Below are 23,613 nucleotides of genomic sequence, written 5' to 3'. Positions count from 1 at the left end.
CATATTCACCCAACTTGGCGCCTTTGGATTATCAGTTATTCCTAATCAATGCACTTTGTAAGTGAATAATAATTTCGAGATGTGGCTGAGAAAAAACATTTTTCGTAAAGGAATTCGAAATTTGAGAAATGAAGGCAGAAAAAACGCAAATATTTTAATGACTGAATTGTATTGCATATATTATGCATCTAAAAGCGAAAACAAGAAATAGAACTAAATCTTTTGTATCCACTTAATTTTGCAGTTCTGAGATAGATGGCCAGGAGAGATGATTTTAATTTCGCTACTAGTCGCACAACTATGTTATCACTTAGTTTGTGGCGAGCTTGTGTGGCTTTGCAACAGAAACTTTAACGTTCTGCAGAAAAACGTTATAAATGTGAATATATTTCCATTTTAAACTTTACTGCCTGCAACAATTTTTTCATATGTTATTATTTCTGCATAAATATTAGAAATATCTGCTATAAACTGAAACTAAGATTTTACGTTTATCTAAAGCTCTCTATGTGCAGCTGACGTCATACAGTTTTTACTCGTGCCTGCCATTTTTATAAAATGCTACAGTCATCTCTCCCAAAGAGAGGCGAAATGGCCATAGTAGTTCCGGAATAGTTCTTTACCTCTGGAATTATTATTATATTTTTCTTTAAAATTTCTCTTTTCAGAAATTCAGAAATGCAGAAATGATCAAATACATACCTAAAACAAATAGTACTCGTGGAAGGTAGAAAGAAAAGGATCCATAATAACGACGCTATTAACAACTTTCGTTAAAATCTTTTTTCTAAAAATATAAGAAGTATGTTTTTGTAATTGTAAGGCCTAGTTGTTGCAGTCTAGAATTATTCTTTCCCTCTCTTTTATATATTTTTACATTAATTTTACATTTGTCCACTTAACTTTGTTCTCTGTGATCATCTCTTAGATATATGGAAGAGATAGCCATGGTCCTTGCACTTCTAAAAACATTTTGCGGAAATTATATATATACTTTATTCTAGAAATAATATTTTATGACAGAAAACATTAAAATAATATCATTAAAAATAACCTTTAAAAAATCTATATTATTAAGATATTTTATATATTATATTTTAAGATGTTTTTATTGAAAAACATTACGTTTTCGGCATGTAAAAAGAAAATGACCATCTATCCCAGACTTACTTTATATGCTTAATGCTACTAACTCGTATTTATCTGCGTAACAAGATACCTGATGAGATAATTGACATAAAAAGAGGGGACGTGAAGATACATATTATCGAGCACTTCTATCCCTACCATAGTAGTTCTTTCGTACATAGCAACACGTAACCTTCAGTCGTACATTTCCAGTCAAACAAGTGGATGCATAATGTGGAAGAGTACGATTGTGATCTTGGTTCTTGCCACTGGTATAGCTCTCTGGTTTCGGTGAGTACAAGAGTCGAATAACTCAATTGTAAATATTCTCGAAACGTTTATAAAACAAAGTAATTGAATTTCTCTTATAATATTTCTTTTCTTATTATTCTCTTTCAACATTTTATTTCCTCAGATAGTGATAGTTTCGCATATTTTTAGCACTTGTATATAACAAATGATAAATCTGTAGTTTGACAAAAGTGTCTAAAACTGTCAATTTCTATATAGCACTAGTAGCGTCATAGATGTGCCGAAATTACCAGAAACATTCTGGGGACCGGAGGAAAATAAGGGGGCACCACAAAATGTTCGAACTTTCACCCTCAGTATACCGGACTTGGTAAGTTATGCAACAAAAATTTCGCTTACTCATTGAAGCAAATAACTTCACGGAACCGCTATCAATATCTGCTATAATCTCTTACATGTATATCGTTACATGTATGTCATTATATAATAAGAGAGAAAAATGTAATATTAATTTAATCTAATCTAAAGCACAAGAATAATATTCGTGACAATCTATTTCTACAAGATAATTATCTTAATAAGGTAATCGACGACTTGAATGCCCGGCTTGCAAATAGAAGAAAAGTGGTGCCATCGTTAGAGAATGCTGGGTGGACTTACGGCATCAATACAACATTTCTCGAAGATGTTATTAAATATTGGCGCACGACATATAACTGGAACAAACGGGAGAGGTTACTCAACAAATATCATCAGTACATGACCAATATACAAGGTAACCCATTATTAGTTGCCATTTGCAGAGGATGATACTATTTAAACGATCTGATTCATTGAAGCGAAAGATTGTTGCTACAAATATAATTAGCGCATCCTACTATCATAAATGAATTTTTACTTTCTCGTATTCATTTTTTCTCCGATCCACTATTAACGAGAAGAACTGACTCAAATAACCCATCCGGGTTTCAATCATAAAAGATCCGTTACATTCCTTGCCTCACCGAAATAAAAAGTACGGTTTCGCGTAAAGCAACCTAATAACACGGTGAAAAATGAACAACAGGTATTTTTATTGTTGTTGCAATAAGAGCAAAGTACAAACGCGTCAGATTGATTGATTAATTCCTGATTGCATAACAGCAATTGTTTACTATTGAATGTACATGTATTTAAATTAACGTGGAAGTTTGATTATTGTTCGATTGATTAAGCACTGAGCTAAATAAATAATATAAGTTTGATGTTTGCAGGTCTGGATATACATTTTTATCATGTGAAACCAGAGGTACCATCAGATCGACCAAACTTGAAGGTTCTTCCATTGTTGATTTTACACGGCTGGCCAGGATCCGTAGTGGAATTCCAAAAAATTATTGCCCTACTAACGAAACCACATCCCGACAGAGACTTCGTGTTTGAGGTGATCGCACCTTCACTTCCGGGATACGGATTCTCGCAAGCGGCTGTACGACCAGGATTAGGTGCAGCACAGGTAAAGCTCATTTCAAAAAACATGCTCTTAAATAGTACGTAACATCCATTTGAAGATACACCATACGAAGAACGTACTGATACATATGTTAAATATTAAATCCATCGGCATACATTTGCAAATGTGTGAATATTAACTATTGTTTGTTCTCTTCCAGATGTCCGTTATATTTAAAAATCTCATGTTGCGTCTTGGTTTCAATAAGTTTTATGTGCAAGGAGGAGACTGGGGCGCTATAATCTCTTCAAATCTTGCTAGTCTCTTTCCAGACAAGTATATACAATATCCAACGTTTACATTAATTTCATAATATTTAATATGTTTGAGACGAATATAATACTAAATGATATGAAAATATGATAATAATCGTTTTCTTTCAGCATTATTGGCGTTCACACAAACATGTGTGTAGTTCCATTTATGCCCGGTTTCCTTTGGATTGCAATAGGTAGTGTTTTTCCATCGCTCGTAGTCGATAAGGAACATTATTCTAAAATGTATCCTTTGAGTTATCATATGACTCGAATAATCGAGGAATCGGGATACATGCACTTACAGGCTTCCAAACCAGATACTGCAGGTACTTTTTAATATGAAGAAATGTACGATTTTAACATGATTCGTTGATAAAGATCTCAAAACTAATAGATACTTTTCAATTGTTAAAGATAAAATTTTATTGTTGTTAAGAAAATAATATGTTTACAGGTCAAATTAAATTTCTATGAGATTGCATGAGAAATTTGCAAGGGCTAACTTTTTGCTCGTTTTACTTTTATCAATGTGATATATCAATAGCTTTATCTTTAAATATGTGAGATGTTAATATTCAAGAAAATGTACGCACAATTTACTCGCTTAAGAATCAAAGTATTAGAAAATTAATTTTAAAGGTGCGGCCGTGGGTGCTTCACCGGAAGGACTGGCAGCATACATTTTGGAAAAGTTTAGTACATGGACGAATGATGAGTATAAATATCGACCTGATGGAGGTTTGCTCGAGAAATTCACTCTAGATGAGCTCTTAGATAATATCATGCTCTATTGGGTTACCAATTCTATAACGACGAGTTTCCGACTTTACGCCGAGAATTTTAACAAAACTAATATGGCTACCAGAATCGATGAGTTAGTCTATTTTATTCTTCTTTTTTACAGATTTGCTTTTATATCAAATAAAAACTTTTTGTGTTTGCTTTAAAAGAAAACAATCATTTTCTCTTTATGCATGATCTAATGCACGTTTAATTTTTAGATTGCCGGTTAATGTGCCGTCAGCGTGTGCAGTATTTCCTCATGAGCTTGTTTACACTCCAGAAAGCATTATTCGCACCAGGTACACTAATCTGATACAATATAATCATTTACCACATGGAGGCCATTTTGCTGCCTTCGAGGAACCTCTTCTGTTAGCAAATGACATCTTCGAGTTTGTATCCAAGACTGAGGATATCAAGAAGAAAGCTGACACAAAGGATACTCCAAGTATGGAGAAAAAGATAAAAGAGTCTACAAGAACTTAAAAATTTGTAGGGTTAGGGGTTCGTGAGAGATGAATTGTTATAAAATGTTTATATATTTTATATTATCTACTGAAAATATGAGAAGGTTTGATGCCAATTATTTTGGTATTGGTTACACTGGATTATTTTATTGTGAGAAATGGTTCTTTTTTCTAATTTTGTACATGAGAACAGTCTTAAAATAAAGTGATTATTTTTCCAATACCACGTTTTTTCATCTGATATTACAATTTCTAACATACCCATTTTCTAATTTTTCATAGTTTATGCTCACGCGTACATAACAATATTTACGATTACGACTGCTAATCTACGATAAATAATTTTACCGATTTATTAAATATTGGTAATAATAACTGCACAATCATACATATAATAGTAACTGATGTTTATAAGAATGACTCTTAGTGCAAATGTACGAATATAAAAAATTAGCTATAATTTAAAATACTACTTATATTTACAAAATACAGGAAATGTATATGCACAATATGATAATAAAATAAAGAAATGTAAGCATGAAGTCGCATGAAAGCCTCTAATTGCATAAGAAGTGACTCATGCTTATCTGCGATATTAAGTATCAGATAAGATAAGTGGCGCAGAGAAAGAGACGCGAGGAGAAAATGTATCTTCACAATAATACTCCTACCATCTCTGGTCCCCACAAGCACGCGCGTAGCAGCACGCAGCGCTTCAGTGTCAGTTGTACGTTTGACATCAAGTGGTGTGGTTGCACAATGTGGAAGACTACAACTGTAATCTTCGTTCTTGCCATCGGAATAGCTTTTTTGTTCCGGTAAGTATAACAATTGATCCAGTTCCAAATATTTTAACAAAGGTTATAAACAAAGTGGTTCGCCTTTTTATAACTTTTTCTTTTCTGTTTGCCTTTGTCGCTCACGCTTCGTATTGTACTTTTACATTGACAATATCACATTTCTGAAGATCATATATAATAATAATAATAAATGGCTAACCTCAGAGACAAAAAGATTTGAGATCGTTCTGTGCAGCACCAGTCCCGTTAAAGATGTACCGAACTTGCCTGAACCATTCTGGGGACCAGAAAAGAATAGAGGGGCATCAAAGGAAATACGACCTTTTCTTATCAACGTGACAAGTCCGGTAAGTTACGTGTGAAAAAGTGTCTAAAATGTGTGAAAACGAAACATGAAAATAAATAACAATGTTTTGAGTCATTTTAGCGAACAGAAAAGAATAATATGTGCATGATAATCTGTTTTTTAAACGATAATTTTCTGAATTAGATAATCGATGACCTGAAAGACCGGCTTGCAAAGAGAAGAGAATTGGTGCCACCGTTGGAGAATACTGCGTGGACTTACGGCACCAGTACGACGTATCTTGAAAATATTCTCGAATATTGGCGTACGAAATATAACTGGTCTCAGCGACAAGCTCTACTTAACAAACATCCACAATACACGACTAATATACAAGGTAATAAATATTTCTGTCATCTTTAAAAAGATATCTATCTGAAGATATATAAGATAAGATATATATCTGAAAGTTCAAGAACGAGTTCTGGTTCTCGTAAATGCTTTTCTCCTTTTTGTCGACATTCGTTTCTCTTCCTGTTTGCTACCAGCGAGAGCTAAAATCCAACTTCGTCCGACTCATCCGATACGTAACCATAAAAGATCCGTTGCAATGCGTTTCTTAACTTGAACCAATGCATTGATTTCATGTAAAGCGAGCTAAGGATGTTCTAGATAATAAAACTAAACAGCAGATATTTTAATCATCGTCGTGCCAATATGTAAATTACAAAAAGCATCAAATTGATTAATATATTCCTGACTGTACATAAACAATACACACACAATAGTCGATTATTGAATATTGAATGTATTTAAATTAACACAAAAGCTTAATGTTTAATAATTAACTGAATTTAAAATACAAAGCTAAAAACGTTATGATATTGATGTTTGCAGGTCTGGATATACATTTTTATTATGTGAAACCACATGTACCATCAGATCGGAACGTGAAGGTTCTTCCATTGCTGATTTTACACGGATGGCCAGGATCCGTCGTGGAATTTCAAAAAATTATTCCTATGCTAACGACGCCACGTCCCGACAGAGACTTTGTGTTTGAGGTGATCGCACCTTCGCTTCCAGGTTTTGCATTCTCGCAAGCGCCTGTACGACCAGGATTAGGCCCAGTACAGGTAAGATTGTGAATAACATCTTACGTAATATTCACTGCAGATTCAAAACATTATTGCGGAAAGAATGTGCTGATATGTCAAATATTGCACACATTCCTTCTCGCAAGCATGAATATTCATAACTGTTTACAACTTACAGATATCCGTTATATTCAAAAACCTCATGTTACGTCTTGGTTTTAACAAATTTTATGTACAAGGAGGAGACTGGGGCTCCGCTATTGTCACGCATTTAGCTAGTCTCTTCTCAGACAAGTATATATGTTACTAAAGCACAATATTTATAACTTAAGGGGGGAGCCTGCTTTAGAACGTTGAAAATAAGGTATAATTTTACGAATTTTTTTGGAGAAACTATACAGCGGATCATTATAAAACTTTGATGCATTTATTAGTACATGTTTAAAGATAAAAAAATTATTTTTTTATTTGAATATATCGCCTGTAGAGGTCGTCCCGGAGGCATCTTAGTGCAGCCGGCATTGTAAATTGGCGAGCATTCTCCTGCCTCCAAATTTCATCCAAACTGAAAAATTGAAATATTTTCTCGTTATTTATGAATTCCCATCGTCGATGAACCTTTAATATTCATAAAAACATTAAGTTAAACAATTATTTTTGCATGAAAAAGTTCAAAAACTTTGCCTAAAAATCGTACTTTTGTGTTCTAAGCTCCACCATTTTGGCACTTTTCAACTTTTTTCTTCTCTCTTTGGTTCATCGACGATGGGAATTCATAAATAACGAGAACATATTTCAATTTTTCAGTTTGGATGAAATTTGGAGGCAGGAGAATGCTCACCAATTTGCAATGCCGGTGACGCGGCTGCACTAAGATTTCTCCAGGACGACCTCTACAAGCGATATATTCAAATCAAAAAATAATTTTTTTTATCTTTAAACATGTACTAATAAATGCATAAAAGTTTTATAATGATCCGCTGTATAGTTTCTCCAAAAACAATTCGTAAAATATACCTTATTTTCAGCGTTCTAAAGCAGGCTCCCCCCTTAATGGCATATCCGCACAAGACAGATATTATATGCGAAAACGTTTATTCTTTCAGTGTTCTTGGTCTTCATATGAATTTGTGTGCAGATTTATCAATAACAAACGTATTTTGGAGATTACTGGGTTCTATTTTTCCATGGTTCATAGTGGATAATGAATATTACTCTAGAATGTATCCTTTGAGTTACCACCTAAGTCGAAACATTGAGGAATCGGGATATTTACACATTCAGGCTACTAAACCAGACACTATAGGTAGTACTTGTTACAGCTAACTTGTTGAAGACAGAGAGAAAGAGAAAATCGAAACAATAAATTCTTTTTAAAGGTACGGCCGTGGCAGCCTCGCCAGTAGGATTGGCAGCGTATATCTTGGAAAAGTTTAGTACGGGTACGAATGCAGAGTACAGATTCCGAACAGACGGTGGTTTGCTCGAGAAACACAGCATAGACGAGCTCTTGGATAATATCATGCTCTACTGGATTACCAATTCTATGACTACGAGTGCTCGAATTTATGCGGAAAATTTTAATAAGACCAACCGGGAAAGTGGACTTGAGAAGTGAGTTTTTACATTTCTTTTTCTTTCTTTGCAAAACTACTTATATATCAAAAGCTTTTTGTGTTTAGTTTAAAAGAAAATACACATTTTCTATTTGCTTCTGATAATAATGTTTTATGTTTAGTCTGCCCGTTAATGTGCCATCAGCGTGTGCAGCATTTCCTCACGAGATACTTTACCATCCGGAAAATTTACTTCAGAGCAGATACACTAATCTGATACAATATAATTATTTACCGCGCGGAGGCCATTTTGCTGCCATGGAGGAACCAGCTCTGTTGGCGGACGATATCTTTGAATTTGTATCAAAGACTGAAGATATCAGAAAGAAAGCTGGCAACAAAGATATTCCAAATGCAGGAAAGAAAATAAAAGAGCCCACGAAAATTTGAAAGAACGTTTGACTGTGTTATATCTCTTATATGTATTACGAAAGTAATAGGATCCAATGTAAAATGTTGGATTAATGTGGATTAATTAGTAAAATCGTTACTTGCATCTTATTGCATTTTGGGCATGTGAAAGTTTTAAATAAAATATTTAAGTTTTTGCAATGTTATGTTATTTCGTTTTTAATGCTTGCTTTAACGCTAAAATTGTTATCCAAACTTTTATTTGGAATTATTAATAGTTTTTAATAAACACATGTTTTCCCAGCATTCATATGTTTCATTATTTGTTCTCACTTATATGTAACAATATTTTTCCTAAATATTTCGAAACTAGAACGTGACTATGCAAGCAAACATATATCAGTTTAATATTGCATGTAACACGCTCAGAGGCTCATAAATATTTGCTTTATGACGAGCAGTTTTGCTGACCGGTTAACAAGCACTGATAATAATAGCCACACAACTTAAATCGTGTATATGTTACAATACTATTACAGCATTTCTGTTTACGACATCATAAAGTAAGGATGAGAAAATTTTACGTTAGATGTAAGATTTGTAATTTCCGATTTACTTTTATCTTTATCATGTGACCTTAAAGATCATAATTTATATGATTAGATATTCATATCAATTGTAAAAGTCGCTTTGTGTTTCCTGACTTAAGCTTTTACGAGATATCCCCTTTCAGATATCCGTTCCTTCATATCGTGACTCTTGGAAATTGAGGCTTTCCGATCCGTTCGCAGGCAACTGGGCGGCTCTCCGCAGGCGGCAGTCAACAAAGGACCCCATAAGAACGCTAGAGAAGGGGCACAGTGACAGACCCTCTCGGAACCCCAAACGTGACGCATGATGCAAGTGCTCTGTAAGAGCGACGAAAATGAACTGTGTGCGTTAGATAGTTTTGTGCGACACCCGCAGGGATTCGTATCGCTTAATCTCGGTGAGTTGAATTCTTGGCGCTCTCGAATAATCACAGATATAAATCACGATGATAGAAATTTGTTAATAATTGCGACTTTACGTTAAACATTGGCATTGTGATGCTTATCGTCACGATGTTAATTACAGATTAAATAATTTCCGGTATTTTTCTGACGAAGAGATAAAAAGAACATCAATTAGACTCTCATTAATGCCAAGTGCAATTAACTAAAGTTTTACAAGAATGACCTTTTCGTATCAAGTATAAGCTTTCTAACACTTGTGAAACAGGAAAGTTTTTCTCGCAGGTAGATTATCGTTCGTGTCCTAGCCATTTAGGGCATTTTTCAGGTATGACAAATTTTAGAAAATGGGCCTTGCTCAGGGATAACTCATTGGTAGACTAAACCAGAGGGAAGGGGATGAACTTGTTATTTGTAGAGATTTTAGGAGGGTTCTCGGGTATTCAGGCACGGAGCCACGACGGAAGTCGTCAGTGGTCCTCGCAGTTGTTCACGGATCGTCGATACGTAGACACGGTCAGAACTAATCGTGCGCATCGCAAGCACGTTTCTTCTTTCGGCACTTTATTACGCGACATAGTGAGTTGAAGGCATCGATATCACCGTACAGAATAAAAAATTAATCTCTCTTATTTTTTTTAAACGAGATCATTCTTGCAACGATCGCATCGACGGGGTGACATTACGGGTGGCACTCACGAATTTCTTTTTGTATAAGGAAGAGTACGACAGTGACCACGTGCGTTTCGCGCTGCAGTGACGAACGGTGACCACACAGTGACAAGCTGACAAGTACCAGGCAACGTGAGACAACCGAACCAAAACGGCAGAAAATCGCCTGTGGACCACGTGACGACAAAGTGCAAGACGCCGGCGCGTCGGTATTCGTTTTGTCGCGACCATATAACAGCAAGAGTATGAGATATCAAATGGATGATAATTCATCGACAATGATCGTCCAAGCCGACGTTTACACGCAGAACTCTCAGGACGCGTCTCTCAGGTGAGTGCACATGTGTGCGCGCGTACACGTATACGTACACGGTTTCTGGCGAGTGTGCGAGAGCGAGAGTGCGGAAGCGTGCGTGATGTTACGTCGAGGTTACGAGGTATCACGAGCATGCTGGCCGAATCGTTGTTACGCCTACGTCGTCCGTCTCGTTCGTCGGGAAAGAGCGGCAGATGAGGCGGCCGGGAAGAGGCATGATTTGTCAGCAAGCACGTTGCCAATTCTCCAGCATTGAGCTGCACGAGCACAATATATAACTTTTTCATGTGTTTCTCCTTGCATATTTACACGCATGTGTCCTCAAACTTCAACAGCCACAAGATGAACTAGTTACTTTGCAACTATGTTGTCCCTTCAATTTTTCTCTTGTTCTTTTTTCCTTCTTGCTTTTTTGTTTTCTGTTGTACAATCGAGACGCTCGCCAAGCGATATAATATAGTAACACGAAGAAAAATAGTTTTTATTGACTATCTCTTATGGAGAGTCATCGAAGAGCGCTCCTTTTCTTTCCCAGGTGTGCAACTTCTAGTACATTTTTAGCGAGCTTCCGCGAAACGTCACTGCTATATGTTCTAGAGGTTTAACAGGAGACAATGGACGTACAAATTTTTCTGTTACGGTCTGTTTGATGTTCGTGGTACGGTTCGCACGTGGGTGCCGGTCGGCGATGCAGCGTGCGATGCAAACGCCATACACATACGCACACACTTCGAACGTAAAATATTCCGTGCCTCCTTTTAAACGCGTTGTATCTCGCGTCCTCGGTGGTCAGCCTCAAGTGCCCGGAGGTGGTGTCGTATGTCTCTGAAACGGGCACTCTGCGTAACTCGACACATGTCACTCGACGACGACGACCGAATTGGCGCGAGTTTTTCCGAGAAAGTAATGCTTGCACAGCGCGAGCAGATCTCGCACGTGCTAAAGTAACGTAAAGTAAGTGACATATACGTGTAAGATCTGAAAATGGATGTTGGGAGGGACTCAGAAGAGTGAACCAAAAATGGAGGTTGGGAGGGACTCGAGTGGAGTGAACCGACGATTTGGAGATATTCGGGGACGAATGTAATGTCAGGCTGGCCGAGCTGTAAGATCTGGAAAGATAGTCGAGACTGACAGGTCGTATAGAGGATCGGAATGAAAACAAGTTGGTCACGACAGTAGGAGTATTGGCCGTACAGCCTAAGACCTAGGCGTGTGAACCAGGGATCCCGGAGAGTTCGAGTTCAAATCTAAGGCAGTCTCCTAGTTATTTTTCGCCTCTTACAATTCAGAAGTGGGATAAAATCCGCTACCCCTCGAAGACAGTTGAGATTCATCCGCTACCCCTCGGAGAGGAGGGAGTTGAGAAGCAGCTGGCCGGTAGTGAAGCCTGAACATGGGGGTCGGGAAGGACTCAGAGGAGTGAACCAACATGGAGGTCGGGAAGGACTCAGAGGAGTGAACCAACATGGAGATTGGGAAGGACTCAGAGGAGTGAACCAATATGGAGGTTGGGAGGGACTCAGAAGAGTGAACCAACATGGAGGTTGGGAGGGACTCAGAAGAGTGAACCAAAAATGGAGGTTGGGAGGGACTCGAGTGGAGTGAACCGACGATTTGGAAACATTCGGGGACGAATGTAATGTCAGGCTGGCCGAGCTGTAAGATCTGGAAAGATAGTCGAGACTGACAGGTCGTATAGAGGATCGGAATGAAAACAAGTTGGTCACAACAGTAGGAGTATTGGTCGTACAGCCTAAGACCTAGGCGTGTGAACCAGGGATCCCGGAGAGTTCGAGTTCAAATCTAAGGCAGTCTCCTAGTTATTTTTCGCCTCTTACAATTCAGAAGTGGGATAAAATCCGCTACCCCTCGAAGACAGTTGAGATTCATCCGCTACCCCTCGGAGAGGAGGGAGTTGAGAAGCAGCTGGCCGGTAGTGAAGCCTGAACATGGGGGTCGGGAAGGACTCAGAGGAGTGAACCAACATGGAGGTCGGGAAGGACTCAGAGGAGTGAACCAACATGGAGATTGGGAAGGACTCAGAGGAGTGAACCAACATGGAGATTGGGAAGGACTCAGAGGAGTGAACCAACATGGAGGTTGGGAGGGACTCAGAAGAGTGAACCAAAAATGGATGTTGGGAGGGACTCGAGTGGAGTGAACCGACGATTTGGAAACATTCGGGGACGAATGTAATGTCAGGCTGGCCGAGCTGTAAGATCTGGAAAGATAGTCGAGACTGACAGGTCGTATAGAGGATCGGAATGAAAACAAGTTGGTCACGACAGTAGGAGTATTGGCCGTACAGCCTAAGACCTAGGCGTGTGAACCAGGGATCCCGGAGAGTTCGAGTTCAAATCTAAGGCAGTCTCCTAGTTATTTTTCGCCTCTTACAATTCAGAAGTGGGATAAAATCCGCTACCCCTCGAAGACAGTTGAGATTCATCCGCTACCCCTCGGAGAGGAGGGAGTTGAGAAGCAGCTGGCCGGTAGTGAAGCCTGAACATGGAGGTCGGGACGGACTCAGAGGAGTGAACCAACATGGAGATTGGGAAGGACTCAGAGGAGTGAACCAACATGGAGATTGGGAAGGACTCAGAGGAGTGAACCAAAAATGGATGTTGGGAGGGACTCAGAAGAGTGAACCAAAAATGGATGTTGGGAGGGACTCGAGTGGAGTGAACCGACGATTTGGAAACATTCGGGGACGAATGTAATGTCAGGCTGGCCGAGCTGTAAGATCTGGAAAGATAGTCGAGACTGACAGGTCGTATAGAGGATCGGAATGAAAACAAGTTGGTCACGACAGTAGGAGTATTGGCCGTACAGCCTAAGACCTAGGCGTGTGAACCAGGGATCCCGGAGAGTTCGAGTTCAAATCTAAGGCAGTCTCCTAGTTATTTTTCGCCTCTTACAATTCAGAAGTGGGATAAAATCCGCTACCCCTCGAAGACAGTTGAGATTCATCCGCTACCCCTCGGAGAGGAGGGAGTTGAGAAGCAGCTGGCCGGTAGTGAAGCCTGAACATGGGGGTCGGGAAGGACTCAGAGGAGTGAACCAGCATGGAGGTCGGGAAGGACTCAGAGGAGTGAACCAACATGGAGATTGGGAAGGACTCAGAGGAGTGAACCAACATGGAGATTGGGAAGGACTCAGAGGAGTGAACCAACATGGAGGTTGGGAGGGACTCAGAAGAGTGAACCAAAATGGATGTTGGGAGGGACTCAGAAGAGTGAACCAAAAATGGAGGTTGGGAGGGATTCGAGTGGAGTGAACCGACGATTTGGAGACATTCGGGGACGAATGTAATGTCAGGCTGGCCGAGCTGTAAGATCTGGAAAGATAGTCGAGACTGACAGGTCGTATAGAGGATCGGAATGAAAACAAGTTGGTCACACAGTAGGAGTATTGGCGTACAGCCTAAGACCTAGGCGTGTGAACCAGGGATCCCGGAGAGTTCGAGTTCAAATCTAAGGCAGTCTCCTAGTTATTTTTCGCCTCTTACAATTCAGAAGTGGGATAAAATCCGCTACCCCTCGAAGACAGTTGAGATTCATCCGCTACCCCTCGGAGAGGAGGGAGTTGAGAAGCAGCTGGCCGGTAGTGAAGCCTGAACATGGGGGTCGGGAAGGACTCAGAGGAGTGAACCAACATGGAGTCGGGAAGGACTCAGAGGAGTGAACCAACATGGAGATTGGGAAGGACTCAGAGGAGTGAACCAACATGGAGATTGGGAAGGACTCAGAGGAGTGAACCAACATGGAGGTTGGGAGGGACTCAGAAGAGTGAACCAAAAATGGATGTTGGGAGGGACTCGAGTGGAGTGAACCGACGATTTGGAGACATTCGGGGACGAATGTAATGTCAGGCTGGCCGAGCTGTAAGATCTGGAAAGATAGTCGAGACTGACAGGTCGTATAGAGGATCGGAATGAAAACAAGTTGGTCACGACAGTAGGAGTATTGGCCGTACAGCCTAAGACCTAGGCGTGTGAACCAGGGATCCCGGAGAGTTCGAGTTCAAATCTAAGGCAGTCTCCTAGTTATTTTTCGCCTCTTACAATTCAGAAGTGGGATAAAATCCGCTACCCCTCGAAGACAGTTGAGATTCATCCGCTACCCCTCGGAGAGGAGGGAGTTGAGAAGCAGCTGGCCGGTAGTGAAGCCTGAACATGGAGGTCGGGACGGACTCAGAGGAGTGAACCAACATGGAGATTGGGAAGGACTCAGAGGAGTGAACCAACATGGAGATTGGGAAGGACTCAGAGGAGTGAACCAAAATGGAGGTTGGGAGGGACTCAGAAGAGTGAACCAAAAATGGATGTTGGGAGGGACTCGAGTGGAGTGAACCGACGATTTGGAAACATTCGGGGACGAATGTAATGTCAGGCTGGCCGAGCTGTAAGATCTGGAAAGATAGTCGAGACTGACAGGTCGTATAGAGGATCGGAATGAAAACAAGTTGGTCACGACAGTAGGAGTATTGGCCGTACAGCCTAAGACCTAGGCGTGTGAACCAGGGATCCCGGAGAGTTCGAGTTCAAATCTAAGGCAGTCTCCTAGTTATTTTTCGCCTCTTACATACGTTTGATTGAGTGTGTTCAGCTGTAAGCATTGGATTACCGATTGGCAGAAATCGCGCCGAAGTCGCTCACGATTCGCGCATGCCGAGGGCGAGTTTCCGCGCGGAAAGCTGAGAATTTCTGCGCGCGGACTTGAACAAATAGCGCCCATTACACTTTGTACGGGATATATTCTCCGGGCGATGTTGGCACACACGGGAGTCCCGATTTTTTATCCTCGCACGCTTCTCTCGCTTGCTTGAGAACCGGTTTCATATCGACCACGTTTACATGCGAGTCTCAAAAAAGGAGGCGCGACGTGCTGCGCCGAGAAGGGAGCGTAAGGTACTACGTTTCGGCGAAGCGCAAACACACACATTGTTTGAGATTCGACAGTGAGAGGAGAGAAAACAGAGGAATTCCGACGCGGAACGGGCCGAAGGAACGGATAATCGGGATCCTACCTGGTATGCCGTAAAATTGCAACAGTTTCATTTCCAAATATATACATATAATATATACCGGTACACACTGCGCGCATTGTTTCTCTAATCTTCATCATTGATCATTTGATTTGTCCAATTCTTCATCTGGCCGATACGACATTTCCTGATTTCCGCAAATTACGAGCTAGTCACGAGATTGATAGGAAGATTTTTACATCATCACGCGATGGTGGGGTTAATAATAGCAGCGTATAGCAATACAGCAATGAAAACTTAAAAAGAGACGAGCAATTGTCGCACATTCATAGTACAAGATGATTGCAATACGTGGCAGTTTAGTTGCTTCGATCGTTAAAAATAATGTTCTCGGAAAAGTATGAACGTTCGCGCGTGTATCGCAAGATTAAAAAGAAAGAACAAGAAAATAAAAATGCAGCAAGCAAAAAACAGGACCTGTTTAAGTAAGTTCGTTTGCTTTCAGCACGTATATCTTATTCGGCACATGTGACCTATAGATCCCTTTATCGCGAGACACGAAAATTACGGTTAATCTCACTGTGCGTAATCACTGTCGACCGATTAGCGATTTGCTTAGTACTGAAGAAGTATCAAGAACTGTATGTAACTTTACGCGAAAAATTGTTTCTAGCCAGAGTAAAAGTGTTGCGAGACGGATTTCTAAGTCAATGACGGCGCCTTGAACGTAGCAATAATTATAAAAACACCGAGTCTAGGATCTAAAACGTGAGCTAAAACGCAAGAATTAGATCCCGCTGAAGTACGTACACGGTAAACGGTGAAAACGTGATGATAAATTAATATGTTTTTGTAAATACGATTCTCACTGAAAAACGCGGCATTCTAAGTAAGGTCTGCGGTTTTCGTCGGGTTTATCCTAACTCTCGTGTTAATTATTCGCTGACAGAAATTCTCGCCGGACGACACGCCACGCGCGCAAAAGTGCATATCCCGTTTAATTTATATGTTAAAACATACTTCGTCGAAACCAGTAATTTACATGCATCTACATGTGCTTCGGTGCATACACCGACACATCAGTGTCATGTCACGCGTCGTCCAACATTTTTTCGAAATGTCTTTCGAAATGATAACGGGCCAGGCTTGACGTTGATGGAATCGTTCGAATACCAAAATGAGCGTTTCTATCGAACGAAACGCGAACAATTAAGCATTGCGTAAGAGATTGGGATTGGGAGATTGGGATCAAGGATATTGCTATAATGGTACTGTAGAAACATGAGCATGCCTACTTCTCGTTAATCACTGTTTCAACGCTCGTTTAATCACCAGGATTATTATGATACAAATTGTGCTGCCACATGATGATCACTAAAATTCATAACAAAAAGCGAATCAAAACCGATAACGAATTCCCAAAAATTTGCCTGCATTTAGCGTAAATCATTTAGCGTAATGTTGGCTGTTTGGAGTTTTCGTCAGATTTTTGCGAGGCTGGATTGAAGATTGCGTGTGGCGTTCAGCGTGTGTTGCTTCGCATGTGGACGTTCACTGTCACGCCATGCGGCGTTACGCTACGCACGTACACACGGCACGCGTGTACAGTTATTCGGTCGTGACACACGCAGAGCTCGATCTCTTTCTCCGTTTCCAGTCGGTGCCGCGATCATTCGACTGCTGGTTCGTCGACGCGAGTCGGTCCGTGCGAGTTCCCGCGCGGTTCTGGCATCGGAACTCGCCGCGAGCGATATCATCACGGACGGATTATGCATCATCGCGCGATGCGTTCAGGATTACGCACTGTGCGTTCATTAAGAAACCGCGAAGCCGAACAGACGGACATTTGTTGGACGCGTGATGCGGCACGATCCACGGTGCGTGGCAGCTCGGTCGCTTTAATCGTCCCGTGAAACCATGTTCTCGAGGGGCCGCGGTAAGTCGCACAGCGGCAAGCCGAAGAAAGAGGCCAACACGAAGAAACATCACGTTCGCAACTGGATGCACTCGAAGAAAAAGAAAAAGCCTGAGGCTAACCTATTCGCGTAAGTCCTACAGCTGATCTGACTCGGCGATCTTCTCGCGATGACGCGCCTCCGCTCGCGCCGACTTTCCATTCGCGCTCCGGAGATTTCATGATACAGAGAAGATCGTCTTCATCGTACTCCGCGGATCGGCCGGTCGTCGGTTGGAGTTCAATCTCTCGGCAGAATTTTCCTAATGTCATTTCGCGTTTCCGTTGTCACGAAGCGACGCGATCTTCGTCTTGACACCTTCGTAGCGTCGAAAATGTTAGGCCTCCGCAACATTACCCGTTTCGGTGGGATTCTGGCCCGCGACAGGACCCCTTCCTTGGCCCTGCCGCATGCCACGCACGTGCCCTGTGCGCCCACGGCGCCTGCGCGTATATGTGGACCACCAAACAAGATCGGTACGGCGGTAGGATCGCAGGATGTGCCTCGTATGCCTGTACGGCGCGTGCTTTCGGTCGTGTCCATCATCGATCGCGACGATCGTGACTGTATCTACGACAATAGTGCAGCTCTGGTATAAGAGTACTCGCGTTACCACCGGCGGTGTCATCGGCGGAACGATGCGCATGAAAAATCCGTTGCCGCAGCGTGGGAGCTACGAGTAAGTCGAAGAGAGCAAAGGAGGGTTCGGTTCTAGGTTAAGCATTCCCTTCGTCCTTCGTCCTGTAGTCGTATCACGTGCTCGGTTCGTCAAGCATGGCCGCGCCAGGAATTCTTTCAGTGGATCGCGCGGGAACTCGCGCCGGCTGAGAGAGATAGCATACCGGCGCACAGAATTTGTTCGGCTTATTTTTATTATTGCCGCGCGACGCGTTTATTGTTCGCTTAGTTGCGTCGGTGATTTGTGCAATTTTTGCTTTCCGTGTTTAGTTTGAATTCATACGAGAGGTATAGTTCGTTATAAAAGAAAAGTTTGGAATTTTGTACCTGCCTGGCCGGACATTCTCGCAAATTTTTGGACCTATGCTGACCGTAGTTCGCAGTTCATGATGAAATATTGAAGCGTATTTCGTGCTGTTTACTACAATCATGCATTTTTTTGTTTATTATTATTAATGCGCATATTAGATGGATTGGACTGTTGCAGGAGTATAAGAAATTAGAAACGTTAATTTTATTACACGTTTAAATAACTTAATAGCGAGCAAACAAGATAAATATCTTTAAGCAAACACTATTGTATTACAGTATATTATATGTATATTATAGAATAACAATCCGATATATATAGAGCAATATAAAACTTTTCTTTAAATAGATGCTTTAATTAATATAAAACAACGGTTACTATTTATAAGTACTAAGAAGGAATCGTAAATACGATCTGATGACCGGGATTCATTGATTTCAAAACTCTGCCAGTTGGGAGGGAACCGGTCGCTTACTTTCTCCTCATCGACTATTTTTTCGTTTTTAAATATGTTCACCAAATACAATATCACAAAATAATTTAAGCACTGCGTAGAAAGAAAAATAAATAAATGGAGATAAGTCGATAAGATTTTATTTCATAAATGTACTTTAATTAGAGCAGAAATAATTTCCAATGTAAACTTGCTGATTAAAAAGGCAAGCTTCTGGTCTTCGCACTCAGCGATTTATTTGCGAATTTTTATATTGTTTCCTAATTATTTTAACTTTTTTTACTTATTACAGCAATATTTAAATATATTTGTGTTCTTTCTATAACAGAGCAGCAGTGAAAATAATTATTGCCCAAATAAGTAGTATAACATACAAAGTGTGATGCTAAAAGTTTAGTTATATTGTTCTAACATTTAAACAAACATTTAAACCTTAATTTCAGAAATTGATACTTTGATTTCATAAGACAAATCTTAATTTTTTTCGGTTCAAATGTCTCTAATTTTGTCGTACGTCTCGAGTCCCCGCGACCGGTACGGCACTGTCGTAACACGTGTAAAGCTCATCCAGGGTAGGATATCGTTCTCAGGGTTCAGGCGGGACAGTTTTACCGTGACCGTTGACGACGCGCGGTTGCAGTACTCACGTTGCAATACCGGTATGCGTTTCGCGCAGTCAGGGTTTTCATTTCAAACTTTTTCAGTTACGTGCGAACTAATGCTCAGTTTCGGTTTCAGTATCTACGACAAAGTGACGCGTGTATAATAATAATAATTGTTAAAAATGTTTCGCGCGCGTATGTAATACATAAACGACAAAATGATCTGACAGCGCACGTTTGCGAATTCTGCGAAGTCTTATCGTTGTTTTACTTATTTTTTTTACGTCTGATTATTGTTTATAAATTGATTGGATTCTCGATTAATAGGGAAGAAATTATATACAAGATAATTATGCAAGTCTCTGGTGTAGATACAGGCGAAACTGATCAGATCGGCAAACTTGGAACATATTGTTAAGAATAATAGAAAATTTACGCTTGGGTGACGTATCGCGGAATTGTGATTATCATGATAGCTATTTGCATTTGTTCTACGGTTTGCTGCACGCGTAGTTTAATGTATTGATTTGATCTACACTTTGAGAATGTTCAAATTACTGTGTTCAGTATTATGAAATTTACTGAGAACTTCGTTATTTCAATGCTTACTCACCGATTTCATAATACAATTTGCATATTTTTGTTAGTGTACGTGAAAATTCGTTATGTATGCTCACTGTTAATTTCATTCACGTACGTTCCTTATCAAAGAATTCTAAAGAGCAGCTTCGTGTATTAACAATAAAATGAGAAAAAGTAATACTGCAACGGAACGTTTCAGAAATTTCTCTGACATCATCATTATCATTGTTTGCTATTGATTATCGATATTGGACTTTGTTACTATAGACTATTATTGCGAGGATTACAATAGCCAGATAATTGAAATGTCTCCATTATGACAGATCCATCGATATTTTTTAATATCTTTTTACATGTCGGAACTTTAAAGTAGTCACGGCATTTATTGAAATATCTGTTAAATATTGTTTTTAAAAGTGCTTGATAATATTAATCGTAATTCACATACGTATTAAATGCATCGGTTTGTTGATACAGGGTACGGTCGAAGTCACGCTGCGAAGCGCTTCTAGACACTTTCTATCCTTTTCCTTCTGTCAAATGAAAATAAGGATAGAAAGTGTCTAGAAGCGCTTCGCAACGCGACTTCGACCGTACCCATAATTGTATTTTTTCTTGTCGAATACAAATTTATGTGAGAAAACCGCAGCATTATTTGCACAAATGCTGTCGTAATCGCCAACTAGAAAAACCAGGCGCATAATCGTAACTCTATTGTCGTCTATACGAGAAAAAGCTAAGGTTACGCACTGATTTTACGAAATAGCTTTTGTGGACGAGGACGAAATATTTCAGCTGCTTCGTGGAACAGCTGCGGATTTTCACTCCAGGTTTGGCCCAGGACAATTGGCAGGATATATAAATGCAGGACCCCCTAATGCGACCAAAATCTATGATCAGAATGTTCCTTCCGTATTTTCTCCTCTTGCTTCTATAATATTAAAATAAATTATATAATAATTGATTAATAATAGGTACTATATCCACCTTTTAAAACTCTTAATTAGAGCAATTGTGCTTATCACGACCAATAAATATTCATCCTGCAATTCTGTTTTTCGCGAAGAGAAGGAAGAACAGACCCGAAGAAAAATTCTTCGAAAGTAATCCAAGACGCTCGGTTATCAATCAAACGTCAATAAATGTCACGATATGCATTGCAGCTCTACTTGACGATCATTAGCCTTTATTAGCGGACGGAATGCCAGCGGTATTCAGTTCGCTAATGTCCACCACGTGCTCGAGACACGATCAATTGGGACGTAATCGGCGCTCGTAATGCACCAGATGCAACGCAAGTTACCTACGCGATCATAAACGAGTATTAAGTCTTTTACAACGGTAGACTTCGTACGGTGTTGACACAAACGTGCGTATCAACGTGATATATGCGTATATCTGAACGTCGGATCATGTGAAATCATGTGAACGCAGATTCGGCAACTGGCGACACTTTTCTACCACTTCGTCGAGATGTGTGCGAATTCTTACGAGTGCCCGGTGTATTTAAAAGTCGGGAATGTAAACTGTGATTAGAGTAGATTAGACAGGTAAACGTTACATCACGTAGGAGCGTGATAGTATAGTGTTTCAAAGACGAACGAGTGTCCTAGTAAACGTTTCCCACATGGCGAAAGGCGGGCGTGTACCAGACACGTTGCAGCAAGCGTCTTTCTATTCGACCCTAACCGCGGAGGAGAGGGCTCGAACCGACCCTTGCACGAGGGCTAGGTGGTAGGTAGCGGTCTGAGTATCGATGGACGGATGGTGAAACTTTCATCTATTCGATTGAAACTTATGCAAAATTCAGACGCAATAAGAATATTATGCCTTCCAAAAATATAACGTGTTAAATATTCTCGATGATCGTCGAACCAGAAATGGAAGGCTTTGCCTTGGAAGTAACGATCTAAATCTCGAGAAGTGATTTAAATATAACGATCGAGTATCTCTTTTCGAGAACTTTTCGGAGAATCGATCTGAATTGAATTTTCGTAGCTAGGATTATTTTTCTCGCCGCCCTTTTTGAATGAAGCAACCACGTTGATGATACGTTTCCCTCGTTTCAGTGTAATGATGTCCTCCGGCGACACGTCAACCCCGACGCAAGCATCGATATCCTCCACGGGTTTCGACACGGTGGATGACGTGATAGCGGAGAAGAAAGATCTGGCGAAGAATGACATCCCGTTGACCTCAATAAAACCGACAAAATCCACAGAAATAATCACGATCGATCCCGAAGCGATAGAGGAGGCGACGCCGATACTGCGCGAGACTCAATTCGCATCGTCGGAGACAAAACCGAAGATGAAGAATGGTATCGACACCGACAAGAAGATACCGCCTCACGACGAGATTGCGGACGAGTGCCTGATTAATTGCATTTACTACGCACAAGAGTGCTGCGTTTGTACGATATTATGAGTCCGGTCGGAATCCCTAGTTAAATAACGTTATCGGAGAAGTAATATGCGCACGCGCGTCTCGTAACTTCTCTCGACTCGAAGACGTCTTTCTTCGGCGGAAAATTTAGGATCTGACATTGCAATAAGTGTGGAGGCATCGTTGCGATATTTTGTGATATACAAGATGTATCATTGAAAAATCAGTGCGACGTGATGTGTAGAAAATTTTGTAGATGTGTAAAATAAATGAGTGCGGGTGATTCGTTACACAGTATTTTTCGGAGCTGTCGCGCGACAGCTAAATATCGACTGTTTGATTAAGAGCGAGATCTGAGAATTATAATTATATAAATAAAACGTAGATAATTAACTTATATTTTTAGAACATATTTCCACGCAAGAGGAATTTGTTGGACCGTATGTAAACCGTACACTGCCATGACGTTGTAAAACTTGCGTCGCGAGAAAAAAACATTAGAAAAATCAGTTATTAATCCGTAAGCACTCACGTTTCTTATAGAGTGTTTTATAGAGAAATATTAATAGATATGGCAAGTCTTATAGAAAAAGCTATTTGCGTCACCATGTCTTCCTTATGACTTGGCATTAGCCATAGGCAGCGAGCTGATGTATTAACATCAATAATATTAACGTTATAATAACATCAATTTGACAGTATTAATCGCGATAATTATTTAGATATATATCAGATATTCGTATTTGTCTACAATTTTGTAATTTTTCAGCTATGGAAATAAATCCGTAGTATTTAGGTGACGTATAAATTCTTTGGGAAACGGAAATAACATAAATATTAAACAGCATTTATCATATTGGCATAAGGATGCATTTATTACAAACGAAGAATAACCCGAAAACAATTTCCTTCTGTTTTTAATATATAACTAGAAGTAACATGTTTTTAGCGCAGCTGATGATTAAATCGGATTTTGTTTTATATGATCTTGTATGTTTATTTATTCTGCCTGCTTCTGCAATCGATAGTATATTCCAACGTCTTAATATTACATCGCAATTTTACTATTCACGAACAAAATCATTAAAAATACAGTACACAGAAAATGTTATTTAAATATTTTGCTTATAGTTCTTTGTAGGATTAGTTTTT

General features: G+C 40.0%; 3 protein-coding genes across 12 annotated transcripts; all 3 read left to right on the top strand.

Moving 5' to 3' along the window:
• The first annotated feature begins 361 nt into the window (after nucleotides 1-361).
• Nucleotides 362-4,602, top strand: LOC105284077 (juvenile hormone epoxide hydrolase 1). Its single transcript, XM_011347329.2, has 9 exons — nucleotides 362-379; nucleotides 1,342-1,419; nucleotides 1,639-1,750; nucleotides 1,963-2,155; nucleotides 2,634-2,875; nucleotides 3,033-3,148; nucleotides 3,256-3,455; nucleotides 3,769-4,003; nucleotides 4,131-4,602. Exons 2-9 carry the CDS (start codon nucleotides 1,361-1,363, stop codon nucleotides 4,396-4,398), a joined length of 1,425 nt encoding a protein of 474 aa, XP_011345631.2. The 5' UTR covers nucleotides 362-379; nucleotides 1,342-1,360; the 3' UTR covers nucleotides 4,399-4,602.
• Nucleotides 4,603-5,009: 407 nt separating this feature from the next.
• Nucleotides 5,010-8,834, top strand: LOC105284080 (juvenile hormone epoxide hydrolase 1-like). The gene is made up of 8 exons (XM_011347333.3): nucleotides 5,010-5,197; nucleotides 5,415-5,526; nucleotides 5,670-5,862; nucleotides 6,363-6,601; nucleotides 6,741-6,856; nucleotides 7,669-7,868; nucleotides 7,942-8,176; nucleotides 8,301-8,834. The coding sequence occupies exons 1-8, from the start codon at nucleotides 5,025-5,027 to the stop codon at nucleotides 8,566-8,568; spliced, it is 1,536 nt and encodes a 511-aa protein (XP_011345635.1). The 5' UTR covers nucleotides 5,010-5,024; the 3' UTR covers nucleotides 8,569-8,834.
• Nucleotides 8,835-8,939: 105 nt separating this feature from the next.
• LOC105284078 lies at nucleotides 8,940-23,444 on the top strand. 10 transcript variants are annotated; one of them, XM_020033192.2, is made up of 4 exons: nucleotides 19,004-19,551; nucleotides 19,631-19,689; nucleotides 21,511-21,810; nucleotides 22,146-23,444. In XM_020033192.2, the coding sequence occupies exons 3-4, from the start codon at nucleotides 21,704-21,706 to the stop codon at nucleotides 22,501-22,503; spliced, it is 465 nt and encodes a 154-aa protein (XP_019888751.1). In that variant the 5' UTR covers nucleotides 19,004-19,551; nucleotides 19,631-19,689; nucleotides 21,511-21,703; the 3' UTR covers nucleotides 22,504-23,444. The 10 variants fall into 10 exon arrangements, with proteins under 10 accessions (XP_019888757.1, XP_019888756.1, XP_019888748.2 ...); XM_020033191.2 differs by lacking the exons at nucleotides 19,004-19,551; nucleotides 19,631-19,689 and adding exons at nucleotides 20,661-20,906; nucleotides 21,240-21,445; XM_020033198.2 differs by lacking the exons at nucleotides 19,004-19,551; nucleotides 19,631-19,689; nucleotides 21,511-21,810 and adding exons at nucleotides 8,940-9,517; nucleotides 10,244-10,524 and having other exon boundaries at nucleotides 22,146-23,442.
• Nucleotides 23,445-23,613: the final 169 nt, after the last annotated feature.

The sequence above is a fragment of the Ooceraea biroi genome, chromosome 6 (assembly GCF_003672135.1).
Source record: "Ooceraea biroi isolate clonal line C1 chromosome 6, Obir_v5.4, whole genome shotgun sequence".
Taxonomy (NCBI): Eukaryota; Metazoa; Arthropoda; class Insecta; order Hymenoptera; family Formicidae; genus Ooceraea; species Ooceraea biroi.
Note: the sequence above shows the minus strand (reverse complement) of the source record. Positions and strands in the feature narration are given on the sequence as shown.